Below are 15,628 nucleotides of genomic sequence, written 5' to 3' on the forward strand. Positions count from 1 at the left end.
CAATCTGGGCTCAAGAAAAAAAAAACTTGTAGGTATATATATATTTTTTTAATGTAGCATTTTCTTTAAATTTTCTTATGCAAAAAAAAAAAAAAGAAGAAGCCAGTGGTCTCCATAGCAACGGGCCTCTGCCTGCTTTTCTGGAGACAGTTCAAGAATTAAGGACTAAGCAGCAATGCCAGGTGAGTGAGTTCCAGAAGGCTGTATGAGGCTTTCACAGAATTAAAAGGCAACTTTTTATTCTATAGTGAGCAATGCTCTGAGTGGCTTCCGTTAACCTCAGGGGAGGAGCAGCCTGAGATCATGGCCCTGGTGTTCAAACATCTTCCTTTCCGTTTCACCCATCTCTGTCGGATGGAAAAACATAATTTCTTAATGAGTTCTTTGATCTTGACTGAAGACCCCTTCCTCGTAGTTATCACCCCTCACAGAGATAATTGCCCGAATCAGGTTCAAGTGCAACAGAAGAGGGAGCGGAAGGGGGAGCCCTCACCAAACACCGTCTGCACCAAGGGCCTGGGGCCGTGCTCGGGTTGCTAAGTTCCCTGCTCAGAGCAAACAGGGAAGGTATTTACTGCCACCGTCTTCGGCCAGAGAACCTGGAAATTGTTTCTTATGGAAGAGTCACCTGCCTGAATGTGGCCCGACCTGAAAGCCAGAAGCTGAGGCTCTGCCCACACCAACCACACAGACCCCCTTCCAGGCATCACCCCTGGGTGGCCGTCCTCAAACACCGGTGACGAGAGAATCTGAACATTCACTGACTGCATCACCAGCCTGTCCCCTCCCTGCCTGCAGACACCAAGGGCATCTTTATAAAACCAGCAGACCTCGCCCCAGACCCGGACTCCTGCTACCCACTAGTGTCGCCTGCTGTCCTTTAATAGTGCCAGGAACCCTCACCTGGGCAGGAGCACCTTCACATGCAAAGGCACCATCCTGGCTCAAGATGAAGCCCACAGGGGTGTTTTCAAGTTTGCAAACCCATACAAGATGGTGCAAAGAGGATAAATGACAAAAGATCGGTACAGAGAGAACCCTACAGAGAATCTGCAGAAAGGTAAGCATCCCAGAGATTCAGATTTAATTGGATTAGGGTAAGGTTCAGGCATTGCTATTTTTTTCTTAAATGTTTTTTTTTCAAAAGAATTAGGTGAACAGGGGTGAGAATGAATTGGTGCTCGGTCCTGAATGACAAGAAGGAACCCAATTTGCAAAGGCAGAAGGAAGAGGAGCATTCCAGGCAGAGCCAACAGCAAGTGCAAACGCCCTGAGGCAGGAATGAGCTTTGCCTGCTGCAACAGTACATAAGTGAGGCTTTAGCACAAGGAGGAGGGGGGGGGGGGAAGGATAGAAAAACTCGGCTGGAGACGCAGGCTAGTCTGGGGCTGTGAATTTCAATTCTGACCGTTCAGTAGAATCATGTGGAGAGAAATTTTAAAATACTGATAACATCCAGCTGCATCCCAGACATTCAGATTTAACTGGATTAGGGTAAGGTTCAGGCATTGGTATGTTTTTCTTCAATGTTTTTCTCAAAACAACTGTAAAACTGGAAAAACTAAAAGGTATACTATCCTAAATGCCTAACTTCCAGCTAAATTCGCAAACTTTAAGATTTTTAAATCTATGCTTTTGCTGCTCTCGCTCCCTCTGTATATTGTACGTATCTGTTTTTGTTCTGACCCATTTGACAGTAAGAAGCAGACACCATCACACTTGACTCCTGAACACCCAACCTGCACCTTCTGGGAACGAGAAACTTCTGTGACTGCAATGACCTAATCATATCCAAGGCGGTTTTTACTGATCCGACAATGACCATTTAATATATAAATGGCCAGTTTATAGTCAAGTTTCCCCACTTGCCAGGGGCTGGTGGTGGAGGGGAACGGGAAGTAATTGCTTTGATGAGTCTGGAGTTTCCTTCCGGGGTGACAGAATGTTCTGGAACTAGACAGGGGTGGTGGTAACACAATGCTGTCACTGCACTAATCACCACTGAATTGTTGCCTTTAAAATGGTGAATTTTATGTCATGCAATTTCACCTCAATAGGAAAAAAAAAATCCTCGATGGTTACAAAAACACCCTTTGTATCATGTTTTTGATTTTGAGTCCAGCGTCATGCATTACAGGTGTCATCATGCTTTTCTAGTTTCTGTCGCTTCACCATTGTTTTAAAAGTATCAGCAACTAGGTTGATGTTCGATGATATGGATATGCTAATTACCGTGATTATTTGGTCATTACGTGTGTGTGTGTATGTGTGTATATATATATATATTGCTCTATATCCCACAAATATGTATAGTTACTATGTGTCAACTAAAAAGAAAAGGAAAAAAAAAACAAATACAAACAAAATAAAAGTATTAGCAACTAGGATGGACATTTCTGTATGCCATTGTTACATGTGGGAAGTGGTTTCCATTCCTGGGAACATCCTCAGGAGCCAAAAGCCAGAAACTCACTTTCCCAGACTTCTTTGCTGCTCCATGAAGTCAGGTGACCGGGTCTCAGCCAATCAGATCTAGCCGTGTGAGACACTGACATGGAAGAGAATAAAAGGATGTATTCCTGGGCAGGGGGAGATTTCTCAGGGCAGCAGAGATGTGGTCCTGGCACCCGCTTCTCAGTGTCGCCGGTGACAGCTGCAAGGGGCTGTGGCGGGGGGCCTTTCTCTGGAGATGTCCCCATGGAGGGATTGGCCATTACTCTGGGCTCTGTAGGTCCTAACCCTGCCTCTACTTCTCGTGAAGATCTGTGAACTCCCTGAGATCCTCTGCTGTGCTCATGTTCCGCCTAACCCAGCTGGAGCCCATTCTGCTATTCACAACTAAGAACTACAGCTAAAAGAGCAACTAGTTGTTTTTATTTTTAAAGTCTTGCAGACACCACACCGAACACAACTGTGGGATTGATTTGGCCAGAGGCGGCTAGTTGTGCCACCTCTGTGTCACACATGGAAAGTCCAGGAGAGGAGAGTGAGAGAGATATCCCTTAGCCAAGGCCATTATTTCAAACTGAGGTTATTCATAAGGATCTCAGAAAGAGCTATCAGCAGACAATTTCTCCCTTCAAATGATACCTCCCGCCAGAAAGAGGAAACCGAAAGCTCTAATGTCGTTTTGCAATATACGGTGCAAAACATACTCTACGAAGCAGCCTGACAGGTCCCTCGGGGAGGCTGGGACCGGGAATTGATCCCTCAAAGAGCACAGTTCCACCTGACTGTCCTCTACGGCTGCTCACAAACTGCCAGGAGCATCACAAAAATCACTCGTTGTGCTGCCCCATCATCCGCTCCTCCTGTCCACACTGCCTGCCTTTCCCTCGCCATAAGGGGTGCTGTCAAATCCGACCTCACCCTCCCCTTGGCCCCCTTTCCCCTCCAGTGAGCTACAGAGAGGAAAGATGAAAATAGACCTTGGGAGAGATGGCCTCCACGTCCCCAGATGGCCTTGAGCAGGCTGTGCTGGGAACCGGTAGCAGCATCATTCCTTCATCCTGCTGAGAAAAGAAAGGTTCTTCTTCACACCTTGTATGGGAGCATTTAGGGCGTGAGGTATTAATGAACTGGCCACAGAGACTGCCTCCACCAAACACACCGTCAAGAACTAGACAATTTCTTTCTCTTGGACAATAAATCTGACAGGTACAGATCTCACTCTACACACTCAGAGTTTGTACCCCTCTCCCGGTAATTGAACAAAAATGTATCTTTCAGGCCATTATCTCAAAAGATGGTAGAAATCAGTCCCAGTGAGTTGATAGTATTGTCTATGGCAGGCACTGCTCAATCCCTACGTGACAAGCAGCCCCTCATCTTTCTGGCTAAGTGGCTCCCAGTGTCATCTGGGCAGCATGTGTACAGCCTCAGGGGATGCAAAAGAAATAACTTTCAAATTTTCTTTTTCCTGGCACTGTGGAGGCGAGTAGCTACTTCAGGATGAAGACAAGCCTCTCCTTCCGAGTGAATGGCTGCCGGAAACTCACTGAAGTGGATGATAAATGAAAACTCTGTACCTTTTTTGAGAAGCGTATGGTCACAGAAGTTGCTGCTGACACCGTGCTGAAATGCAGAAGGGTTTGGGGGTCTGAATCAGTGGGGAGAACAACCAACAAGTTTTCCCCATGAAGCAGGGTATTTCGACCTTGTCCACCTGGTACTGTTAGAGATCCAGGAGAACAGGAGGGGGGAAAATGGAATATCTGCTTGGGGTTGCATTGTGCAACCTAATCTGAGTGTTCTCAACTTGGCTGTTGTCAATAAACATGAGGTATAGGGAAATGCAAAACAGGAAATCCAGAGAGCCAGAAAGCAGATTGGTGGCTTCCAGGGGCTTTGGGGAAAGAGGTGGGAGGAGTGAGTCCTTAGTGAGTAGGGGATCCCCTCTTGGAGATGATGAACATGTTTTGGGACCAGATAGAAGTGGTGGTTGCACAACCTCGTGAATGTACTAAATGTCAGTAATTCATCACTTTAAAATGGTTACTTTATGCTAAGAAAATTCTACCCCTAAGAGGTGTCTTAGTTCATTTTTTGTTGCTATGACTGAATATCTGAGAGGAGGTGATTTATAAAGCAAAAAAAAAAGTTTATTTGGTTCATGATTCTGATGGGCTGGAAAGCTCAAGATTGGGCATCTGCATCTGGCAAGAGCCTCATGGCAGGAGGTGAGCTGGCCTGTGCACAGAGATCACATGGTGAGAGAGAAAGCAAGAGAGAGAGAGAGACAGGGGAGGCACCAGGCTCTTCTTAACAACCAGCTCTCATGGTAACAGAGTGAGAACTCATTCACCCTCTACCAGGGCATTGATCTATTCATGAGGAATTCACCCACCCCCATGACCTAAACACCTCCTATTAGGCCCCACCTGCAATAATGGGGATCAAATTTCAACAAGTCTTGGAGGGGACAAATATCTAAATCATAGCAGGGGGGGTTAAGAAGGCTTTTCCAGGACTGAACAACACTACTGTGTCTTGTCAATTAAAGTCTAAAAGAGCTAACTGAATCTGAAAACTTTCCAATCTCTTCAAAGAACATGATTTCCATTAGTATGTTTTAAGAAATCCCCCAAACAACGAAGATAATAAACCAAGGACCAAAGCTCTCCAAGATTCAGCATTTTGTTATTCCATTTTCCCTAGGACACAAACTTCAGTATATTACTCTGAAAAAAAAAAAAAAAACAATGTACTAAGAAAAATACAGAGAGACCACAGAATACACTAAGCTTTTGGCCAAAAGACTAAAACAAGCCAAGGACAAATATCAGAAACAGATTTCCAAGAGATGGATGCTGTCCTTTCTGAGAGTTTCTACTCTGAGTCCCATCAGAAATATAATTTTCTGAGAGTTACAAATAAATAAGATCAGACATTTTAAAAAAAGGAAAGAAAAGATGATAGCATAATTTCCCTTTCCTCTCTGCCAGAGATGGCCTAAGGGAGCTCACAGGACCCAGTGCTAGCCAATGTGCTGTAATGAGAAGTCTGCTGCCAGGCTTATGGCCAAGATTTCCCTCCCTGGAAAGGCAGCTCCATATAAGGAGATAGCCTTTTATCTTTTTATCTTTGCCCCATTCCTTCCTGCACGGGCCACTCGCAGTCGGGGAAATTTATATTCACAGTGGTGGCAGCCATTTTGTGAGGCACGGTGCATTATGGGTACATCCTGAGGAAGGCAATGGAGCATGATGGGAAAATCCTGAGTTCGTGATGGCATGGGGCTGCTGAACCCCTCCTGGGCAGCCCACACCCAGGCTCCTTGCTCACTACACAATTATAAGCCGCTGGTTCTCAAAGTTGGGTCCCTTGACCAGCAACAGAAGGAGCACCTGGTGCATTCGTTTCCTAGGGCTCCCATAACAAAGCACCAAGTGCTGGGTGACTTTAAACAGCAGAAATGCATTGTTGGACAGCTCTGGAGGCCAGAGGTCCAAGAGGAAGGTATCTGCAAAGTGGGTTCCTCCTGAGGGCTTCTGGTGGTTTGCTGTTAATCCTCGGCACTCCCAATCTCTGCCTTCGTCTTCCATGAGTCTCACCAGTTTAGGGGCCCTCCACTAGGACCCCCTCCCTGCCCTCCTGATCCATGGTGGCTCCACACCCTCCTCCTGTAGCCCGTAAGCCCCCTATTTCAGGACACAGCCTTTATAAAAAACTGAAAAATAAAAGTTTGTCACACCTCTGGAAGTAGACCTGAGCCCAGCTGGGCCTGGTGACAAGTGAAGGGACTTTAAACACACGAGAACATGCCTGACATCTCTAGGAACACTGAAAATGGGAGCTGAGACAGCAACGAGATTCCAGGAAAGAGTTTAAGCAAGGGGGGATGCAATCAGAATGCTTTTGAAACAGGTATGGGCGCCCCTCCCTCCCTCTGTCTCCCTCCCTCCCTCTCTCTCTCTCTCTCTCTCTCTCTCTCTGCCCCCAAGATTTTAATTCAGCTAATAACGCTTGGGATTTTAAGACATGAGTGGTTCAGATTTCCGATATTTAGGAACGCTGGAATTAATGATAATGACACCAAACCAAGCAGCAGCACAGGAGCATTTAAAAATCCCTCCATCCCCCCAAATACTGAATGCTCTTTCTGCGACTTTTCCTGGCCACCTCAGACCACCCCATAGAAAGGGACTGATGTCCAGAGGCCATTGATTCCTGTGTTAAATAGTTCACGACAGACAGACAACGCTGTGATTTGGGGGAACTCAATGACTTTTAAATGGGTTAAAGAACGTGGAAGAAAGGGGGCAGGATTCGGGTCGCAAGGGCTCTGGTTCCTTTCTCTTTTCACAGAGCTGGAGTCAATTTTGTGTCTCAATGTTTCCCACAACAGTAAAATCGCTCTCCGCCGTCTCGCGGAAGCCCGGCTGCCAGGCAACCCAGATGTGTTGTGGGGGCCGGGAGGGGCCGGGGACGGAGCAGGAAACATTATTTCTCCACTTCTTCCCAAGCAGAAAGAAAATTGTTCCTCTTCTCTGCTCCAGAAGAATACATTTAAAATGACAAGCTGGAGAAAATGAAAACAAACTCTTCCTTTGGAGATGTCTGACAGGGGAAATGAATTTTGGAGTGTGGGAAAATGAGTTTCCAGAATTTTCTGAATTAGCTCCAAATGTTGGAGTCCACGCGGAACTCGATCGGGTTTCAGGGTCTCCTCTTTCCGACGCTGGTCTATGTTGTTCATGAGGGGTCTACGTTGCCCGGTTGCAAAAGAAGCGTCTACAATTACCCGGGGCAAGCCTAATTCCAGGATATTTTTTGTCACCCCAAAAAGAAACCCCACACCCATTAGCACTGGCTCCCCGGGGTCCTGGCAACCACTAATCTGCTTTCTGTCTCTGTGCATTTGCCTGTTCTAGGTATTTCACATAAATGACGTCATACGATACATGACGGTTCGTGCCCAGCTTTTCTTCACTCAGCATCCTGTTTTCATGGTTTATGCATATTGTAGCACGATCAGAGCTTCACTCCTCTTTGTGGCTGAACAGCAACATGGCATGGTCTGGACAGATCACATTCTGCTTCATGCTGCTATGGGCATCCGTGCATCTTGTGCAACTGTGTGTGTGTGTGTTGTGCACAAGAGGACTCAACTCTGAGGACCCACGACTGGCTTCAGTCCATCAAGACAGACGTGTTCCATGAATCCCCCCATCTCCCACCCACCAGCGCGGACCCGTGGCTCTGCCCTCCGCCCTGGGCTAGTTGGGAACTAGGTCTGTCTGTCTGCAATGGATTAACCTCACAAAGTCCTTATAAAGGCGAGAGCCGGTTTTGCAATTCTACCTCAATACTCTTGTCACACAGTTAGATGCAAGAAATGATTCCACCTACAAGCCACACCCTGTTTGGAAAAATAATACCTCTCTCAGTATTCCTGCATACAAGTTGCCTGAGCACTACTCTTTAAGAGCTTTCTTCCCTGCATCCACCCTTTACGCTTTTTATCTATTTTTTGGAGCATGCGAGGAGCACACCGCTGCTGCTGAGCACATGCGGCATTGTGCTGGCTTGGTTGGGAGAACTTCAGTTACAGCCAATAATGCCTGGGCTCCACCCACCAGGCAAACCAGGACGCGTGATTGCCACCGTCGCTTCCTCGGGTATCAATTTCAGTTGCTTGCTGAGGAGGCTGAAGGGTTCAGGGCCGCCTCCAGTCTTCTCTTTAATGACCTGCGGGGTCAAAACTGAGCTAGCTACCTAAGAGCTGCAAATTCTTGAGTTACAAGAATGTCGACTGGACCCTGGAGTGATTCTGCAAACTCAGCGAGAAGGTGAGCGCAAGGGGAACAGTCACATGGAAGAAGTTTCTTCCTCAGCGTTCTAAGTTTTCCCGGAGCACGGAGGAACACTGCCATGGCAACAGGAATTTTCAGAACCGAGGACCCCGATCGCCAATACATTTGGAACATCCTTGGAATAGTGAAGGCTTCCTGTGCTTGCACTTAGCAATCTCGATCTTTAGTTCGGGAAACCTCACCTAGTCAGTTATGAAAAAATAAACCCACGAAAAAAATGTTTAGGATATAGATTTGCTGTTATGTATTTGGTTTTGCATTAATGCAACACATTTTTATCGGGGCTTTATTTTGTGCTAATTCATATGCCCAGGGCTGGGGACACAGCAATGAGCGGAGAGACAGACAGACCCTCAGGGAGCATGCTTATGAGTATTTGTGAAACACACCTGCACACGCATTTCTTCATGTATGTTGGTGATTATTTTTGTTTTGTTTTGTTTTCCAAAATGGGGTTCCAAAACAACATTATGGATACAGGAAATAAAGGTTCTATCACCTACACCTTGACTTTTGAGTTTCAGGAGCTAACTGGACCCTAAAGCAAGGGTTGCCTCCGAGTTCAATTTGTTGAGTTGCAAACAAGATCCAGGCTGCCTCTGTTTGCTTATGGACGAGCGTCACTTGTGAAAATGACCCCACACAGGAGGCTGGTGCCAAGTTTCTATACAGGTTATTTGTACCATAAAAAGTCCCCCAAAGTCTAAGCGTTCTCCAACCATCATAGCTTTGTCAGTGACCCATCTTTCTTGTTGCCAGAAAAGCAAGATTAGCAGGTGTTCTTGGAGTGTCAGAGGAGGTGCCCTGGTGCCAAATTTTAGAATCATCATACAGAGTGACACAGCAGCCCTGTTACAACTTTGGTGCTACCTGCCAAACCAGCAAAGGTGAGGGCAGGTGGGTTATTATGTTGTTGTTTTAATTTGAGTGTTCTTTTGTTTGCTTGCTTATTTTATGAGATGGAATACCTCTGCTAAAGAGCTTTCTGTTGGACCCGGTCCTTTAATCATTGCTGAGCCACACTCACGAATGTAGGCTTTCCCAGACACTAACTAGCAACATTTAACCCCTCCCAGTTAAAAATAAATGTACTATGAACACCATCCAGCGACAGATACTTTTAACCCCGAATGGAGCATCACAAAAGTGATCCATATAACCAGAAGCTTTTGTTCCCCCGCAATGCTTTGAAATTTTAAAAAGTGTATTATCCTTGGTTCCTTTCATGTATGCACCCACAGTGAGATATCACAACTCCTGTGCCTTGTCTTGGACTTTCAATCGTGCAGCCCATGATGGCCCATCTGCAAAGGAATCCTAAGCCAAGGACAAATCACGTCTCTCTTCAAATGTGATGACAAGTCAAGGTCAAAGAGGCTGATGACTTTGACCTTGCTCCTCTGGCTATAGTTCCTGCCCTCCCTCCGCCCCCTCCTCCCCCCACAGCACGCAGCGCAAGGAGAACGGCTGAGCTCATGAGGCAGGTGCACGATGTGGCTCCCACTGTTAGCCTGAAGGGGCCCTGAACGTAGCGAGAACCGACTCTTCCGGAATATCTACCAAGCCTGCAGCCCAGTCTCACACCAGGCACGCCAAAGACGACCCAAGGGGCCAGGCTGGGCACCTACCTCAAGATGAAGAGGTCCACGGTGGAATTGCTGGCGATGGTGACATAGGCAGTGACCACGTCCCCCTGTCTGACCGGCCGGGAAGGCAGCCAGATGACCACGTTGCCATCCAGACGTAACTCGCTGAGCTGGGCGCTGTCCTGGGTCCAGAGCAGGCTGACGCTGCCGATCCTCTGCAGGTGGGACGTGGTCTCCCCCAGCCCGTCCTTTCCCGGGCGGATGGCGTTGCCCTTCCTGAAGTCACCCCCGGCACAGTCCCCTCGCTCGGCCCCCGGCTGCACGTTGTAGTAGAGCTCCACGGGGCTGCCCTCCTGCTGGTCCGCCGACTTCTTCCTCCCGGGCCCCGCCGTGGGGGGACTGAACCAGCCGGGCGGCAGCTCCAGCTCCGCCACGCACAGCCCCAGCTCCCCCTGCAGCCGGCAGCTGCCCCTCACCTCTCTGGTCTCCCGGAAGGCGAAGACCCTCAGGCAGGGCAGCCTCTCCCCGGCGCTGTGGTCGCCCCAGTCTCTGCCCACGATGGAGAACAGAACCTGCACCTTGGGCCGGCTCAGGTAGATCTTGTCCCGCAGGATACAGGCCTTCAGTTTCCAGTCGAAACCAAACTTGCTGGATGCACCCCAAACGTTCGAGCTCAGCATTAAGTCCAGAGGCACGGCCTTCTCCACGGAGAAAGGCCCATAGCTGGCGTTCACGACCGGCGGCTGCTTGGCTCGGTGCGTGAAGAAGGACTCCACGCGGGACTGCAGGCTGGAGTTGCGCAGTGGGTCCTGGCCGGCGTCCTTGAGGAAGAAGGACCTCTCTGCTCGCAGGATGTGGTAGCTCACGGGGAGGTACGGCGGCAGCGAGGAGAATCTCTGCACGTTGTCTGTGACTCCACGGCCCTCTATCACTAGAAGGGGAGAAGAGAGAAAAGACAAAGTCGGAATCATTAAGGAGCTCCTCAGAAGTCGTTAGCCCTTTGCACTCGCTTGCTTTTTTCTCCATTCCTTTATTCTACTCGGGATTTGATTTTTTCAATACCCCAGAATAATAAATACTGGAGCTTCTTTTCATACAAACTTATTTATTTGGAATTTTTTTTTTTTGCATTTCAAATCATCGATGCATTCAAAGAGTGATTTTAATCTCTATAATTTTTCACGGTGCGAGCTGCTACCGATGCTGACCGTGTCGAGTCACACTCGACATCCGAGTGCAAAGGGTGAGGTCTGTGAGCCGTTTGGAAAGGAGGGAGGGACATTCTGAAGCCCACTTGGCTAGAATCGTTAAATCCCTCCTGGAATCCGCCGGCACATGGCTCTCCACGGCCCACGCGCTGTGTGCGTGTCCTTCTGTTAGTTTGAAACAGACGAAAGCGAGCATCGTGTAGAGTAGGGATCATCCCGCGGTGGCAGTTTCATAGAGCTCGACCTAACAGAATGCTGCTAAATAACCGATGAGAGTGAAGTGGGCATTTTTACTAATAATTTGTATGAGTTTTAAAATGTATTTGATGCCATTGGTACACGAATAGCAAAATAGACTCACGGGACAGAAAAAAAAAAGGTCCCTAAATAAACCCAAGAACATATGGAAGTTTAGTAGGTGATAAAGGAGGCATCTCCAATCCTGAGGCTAATAGAGACTTTTTAATAAATGGTGCTGGGACAACTGCTAGATTTTTGGGGGGAGAAAAAAGATAAAATTAGATCCATACCTTACACCATATGTAAGAATAAACTTCAAATGGATTAGTGCTGTAAATCTAGGAAGATTCAATCTTCTAAGTGCTAAAAAAAACATGGATGAATTTCTCTATGACCTGGGCATAGGAAGAGCTTTCAACACCAAGGCAGAAAAGAGCAGCACGTCTACCCCTGTCTTCCTGGGATGTTTGAGCCATCACAGACATCGACAGCACACCGGCAGGCTCCTTGCTGTTTGAATGCTGTCTGCACCTAAATCCTTCCCCGGGCTTATACTACATTGTTGGGGGTGCCACCAAGAACTTGCTACCGTATTTTCCCAAAAATAAGACAGGGTCTTACATTTATTTTTCCTCAAGAAGACACCTTAGGGCTTATTTTCAGGTGATGTGTTATTTTTTTTAAGTACGGTATAATCATCTACATTGATTCAAATATAGTGAAGTCGTCGTCTTCTGGAACATCATCATCACTCTCCAAACCCCGAATGCCATCCTGAATTTCTTGCGACTCTATTTCCTTTAGAACCATCGGCCCCCGATCTCTCAGGTCGAACAACAGAGCTCTCATGGGACAGATGAGAAGGGCTGCTCATCTTCTTTCCGGATCCCGAGACGACACGCACGGGTTGTGCAGACGCGCTGCGCAGCCACGCCCACCACCAGGGCTTATTTTCCGGGTGGGGCTTCTATTGCGCAAATGCTTAGAAATCCTGCTAGGGCTTATTTTAGGGGAAACACGGTACATACCCAGGACCCCAAAACGTAAATTGTCCCAATTGCTAACTTAGCAAACCCAAGAAACCCCAACTCCTTGCTCAGAAAACCCAAAGGAGCCTGGATTCATGTACTGAGAGAGAAGAGGAGAGGTCCTCTCTGCTCTCTCTTCATTCCAACCTTCCAACCTTCCTGCCTGTCCCACCCTCCCGGGGCGGCGTGTGCAGCCCACCAGTGTGCGTGGCGGCCGGCTATGCCCTCCTTTGGGGGCACCTGATCCTTTCCCTGGAAGGGACACGGGCCGGGAGATCCAGGCTGCCTTCTGTGCCACAGCCGGGCGGAAGTCCTTGGGTTGTCCAGATGCATCTTCAAAGAGGTCACATCCCTTCCTCACCTCGGCCCAGAGGCCTTGCCCTGAGGTCACCGGTCAGCAGGTCTCACTCACTTCTCTCTCTTCATGGACGGCTCAATCCTTCTGCTTTAAGCCCCGGATTCCAGAACCGGTTTTAAACACGCCCAGGAGGCCCTGCCACGGCACAGCGTTCCAGAAGGAGTTCTTCACAACGACTCATAGGACAGGTCTGACGATGACCTTTCCCAGGTGAGGGAGCTGAGGGATGCAGAAGGTAAGTAATTTCACTCAAGGTCTCCTGGTTGCGAGTGATGCAGCTGAAATCCGTGCCCGGCCGTCCGGTTCCAGAGGCTCCTGTCCCCTGGGTGCCAGGGCCTGCATCCCCTCTGCTCCTTCCCTCCCAGGTCTGCGAGGGTTTGATGAGACGACGCCTATAAGGTACTCAGCAAGCGCCTGGCTCATAATGAGGGTGCAAATAGCGTTATATCTTGACATGCATTTGTTCTTGATCATGCAAACTGCTATCGAAATTTAAACGCACATTGTCTCTTCATGTTTCCAGGGCCTTTGCACGTGCCAGTCTTTTGCCTAATTATTCCCGCTCAGTTCCCAGCTCCGACCTCAGTGCTTCTGGGAAGGTGTCCTGACTCACTTCCCCATGAGGTCTGGTGCCCCGCCATGCACTCCGATAACACCATGCACCTGCCTTGCATGCCTCTTTGCACAGCTGTACTTTTATGTCTATTTGTGTGTGCATATCCGGTTAACCCTTTGCACTCGGATGTCGCGTGTGACTCGACACGGTTGGCATCGGTAGCAGCTCGTATGTCGAGCCGCACTCGACACGTAGTTTCACCTCGGGGGGAAGGGGGGTTTTTGTCTATTTTTCCAGTATCTTTTCTTGTTTTCATTAGCACGAAAGGAGAAGTAAAATGTAAATGCAGAGATAGCACACTAACTTCCAGGGGTAGATTATTATCCACCAACTTAGAGCAACGTTTAGATGGAAAGCTCCATATAATCACACCTCACCCTAACAAAAAAACACAAAAGATTGTGTTTGTTCTAACAGAAAAATCAGAGGAGGAAGAAGAGAGACGACTTACATTTGCGAAACATGTGAATGTAAACCGGGTCTTCGTGTGGGTGAATGTTTCAAAAAATATCACACCATGAAAAATGATAGAGATTAAAATTACTCTTTGAACGTATCGATAATTTGAAATATAAAAAAATTCAAACAAATTTGTACGAAAAGAAACTCCAGTTTTTTATTCTACTGCCGTGCTCTGTAAAATGTGGGGCATTTAAAAAAATTACATCCCGGGTAGAATGAAGGAATCGAGAAAAAAGCAAGCGAGTGCAAAGTGTTCATGATTCTTTCCCCTGGCAGACTGGAAGCTCCGTGAGGGCAGGGATCGTGTTCTTATTCCTTAGGGCGCCCTCCCGCCCTGCACACTGCGTGACCCAGTCATCACGCATCCACACTCGGGGAATGCATGAAGCTTGACCAGTGGCCCAAAGAACAAGCCAGCCAGGCAAATAAATGGTGGAAGGAGCCACTTCGCAAAACACAGTGGCAAGGCGTGCAATGAGGCAGAGTGTAGACAGCAGCAATGTGAAGACAGAACCTCCCACAGGTGGTAGGAAAAACTGGATTCAATGGCCACGGACACTCCTGCATCCACTAGCAGGGGTGGTGATTCTCCGTGACCGTTCTACGTCTGCACATCAAATGTGTGGAGCAGGGTTCCTCAAGCTTTCTAAACAGGGGGCCAGTTCACCGTGCCCCAGACCGCTGGAGGGCCGTTGGAGAGCGCGGCGCACATTCCACACATGCGCACCGTGGGTCCGGGACGGGTCGGCTGCTAAGCAGGACAGGCAGCGGCGGCAAAAACACCCGGCGGGCCGGATAAATGTCCTCGGCGGGCCGCTTGTGGCCTGCAGGCCATAGTTCGAGGACCCCTGGTGTGGAAGAAATGTCATCTTCAGGTAGGGACCTTCCTTTGCCTTGCAGTTACCTACTTTTAGAGTTTCCTGTCTCCTGGAAGTAAACTAATCCAGACAATGATTGCAGCAGGCAGAAAAAAAATCATTTCCATTCGCCAATGAAATAGTGCACTGGCATCGTCCGTGAGGCTGCCGGGAACCGATCACGAACTTACTGAGAGTGGATACACCCAAGACCGCCTAGCGCGGCTGTCTGCACTCAGCGCTTTCAACTGATGGTGGTTTCCTAAGCTTCAGACATCCATCACTTTCACAACGTTAGCCAGATGTTTATGCACTTAATCATGCAGTTCATTAATAATTGATAGTTTTATTGACTAGACTTGCAATTAATAATGTGCTCCTATCAATGACTTAATAATTTTGTTTCAATGATCCTGCTACAAATGAACCGCCAAGATCTCACCCTCCAACTGCACCTGCCTACAGCCCTGAGCCTTAGATCGGCCATTTCTTTGTTAAATGGAGAGATTATCTGTAGAGGTGGGTGCTAGGAAGATCGAGTGACAGCAAAATGAGATTTTTCTCTTAGATAGAGCAATTCCATCAGGAGTGAGAAGGGAATCGCTGTCTCGTTTGTGAGAGTCAGGTCGTTTCACACTATGTCCACGGACCCCCCCAACAGCCGTCCAAGGAGACACTCAGGGGACGGACCCCGTGGAGCTGTGCGGGGCCCACCTGCAGCCCCACATGCCGTGACGCCGTGTGTGTCACCGAAACCCATCTCACTCACTCAACTCAGCCCGGATCGAGCAGATTAAGGAAGGAGAGGCGATTGCCAGCTTTTGTTGTTATGTTTTCTTTCTGGAAACTTTATCTCTTGATTGCCAGGAAACAATCCCAGGGTGCCGTGAGCTCTGACAAATACCCTTCCATCCTCCCCCTCACTCGGGTTCATCTGTTCACGCCAATGTCTCCCAGG

At 48.2% G+C, this 15,628-nt stretch overlaps 1 protein-coding gene across 1 annotated transcript in view; it reads right to left on the reverse strand.

The window, feature by feature from the left end:
• Positions 1 to 15,628, reverse strand: part of TMEM132C (transmembrane protein 132C) — a 154,175-nt gene that overhangs the window by 133,954 nt on the left and 4,593 nt on the right. The window contains 1 exon segment of the mRNA XM_012784859.3: positions 9,944 to 10,832. Coding sequence (XP_012640313.2) covers positions 9,944 to 10,832 — 889 coding nt within the window.

The sequence above is a fragment of the Microcebus murinus genome, chromosome 22 (assembly GCF_040939455.1).
Source record: "Microcebus murinus isolate Inina chromosome 22, M.murinus_Inina_mat1.0, whole genome shotgun sequence".
Classification (NCBI taxonomy): Eukaryota; Metazoa; Chordata; class Mammalia; order Primates; family Cheirogaleidae; genus Microcebus; species Microcebus murinus.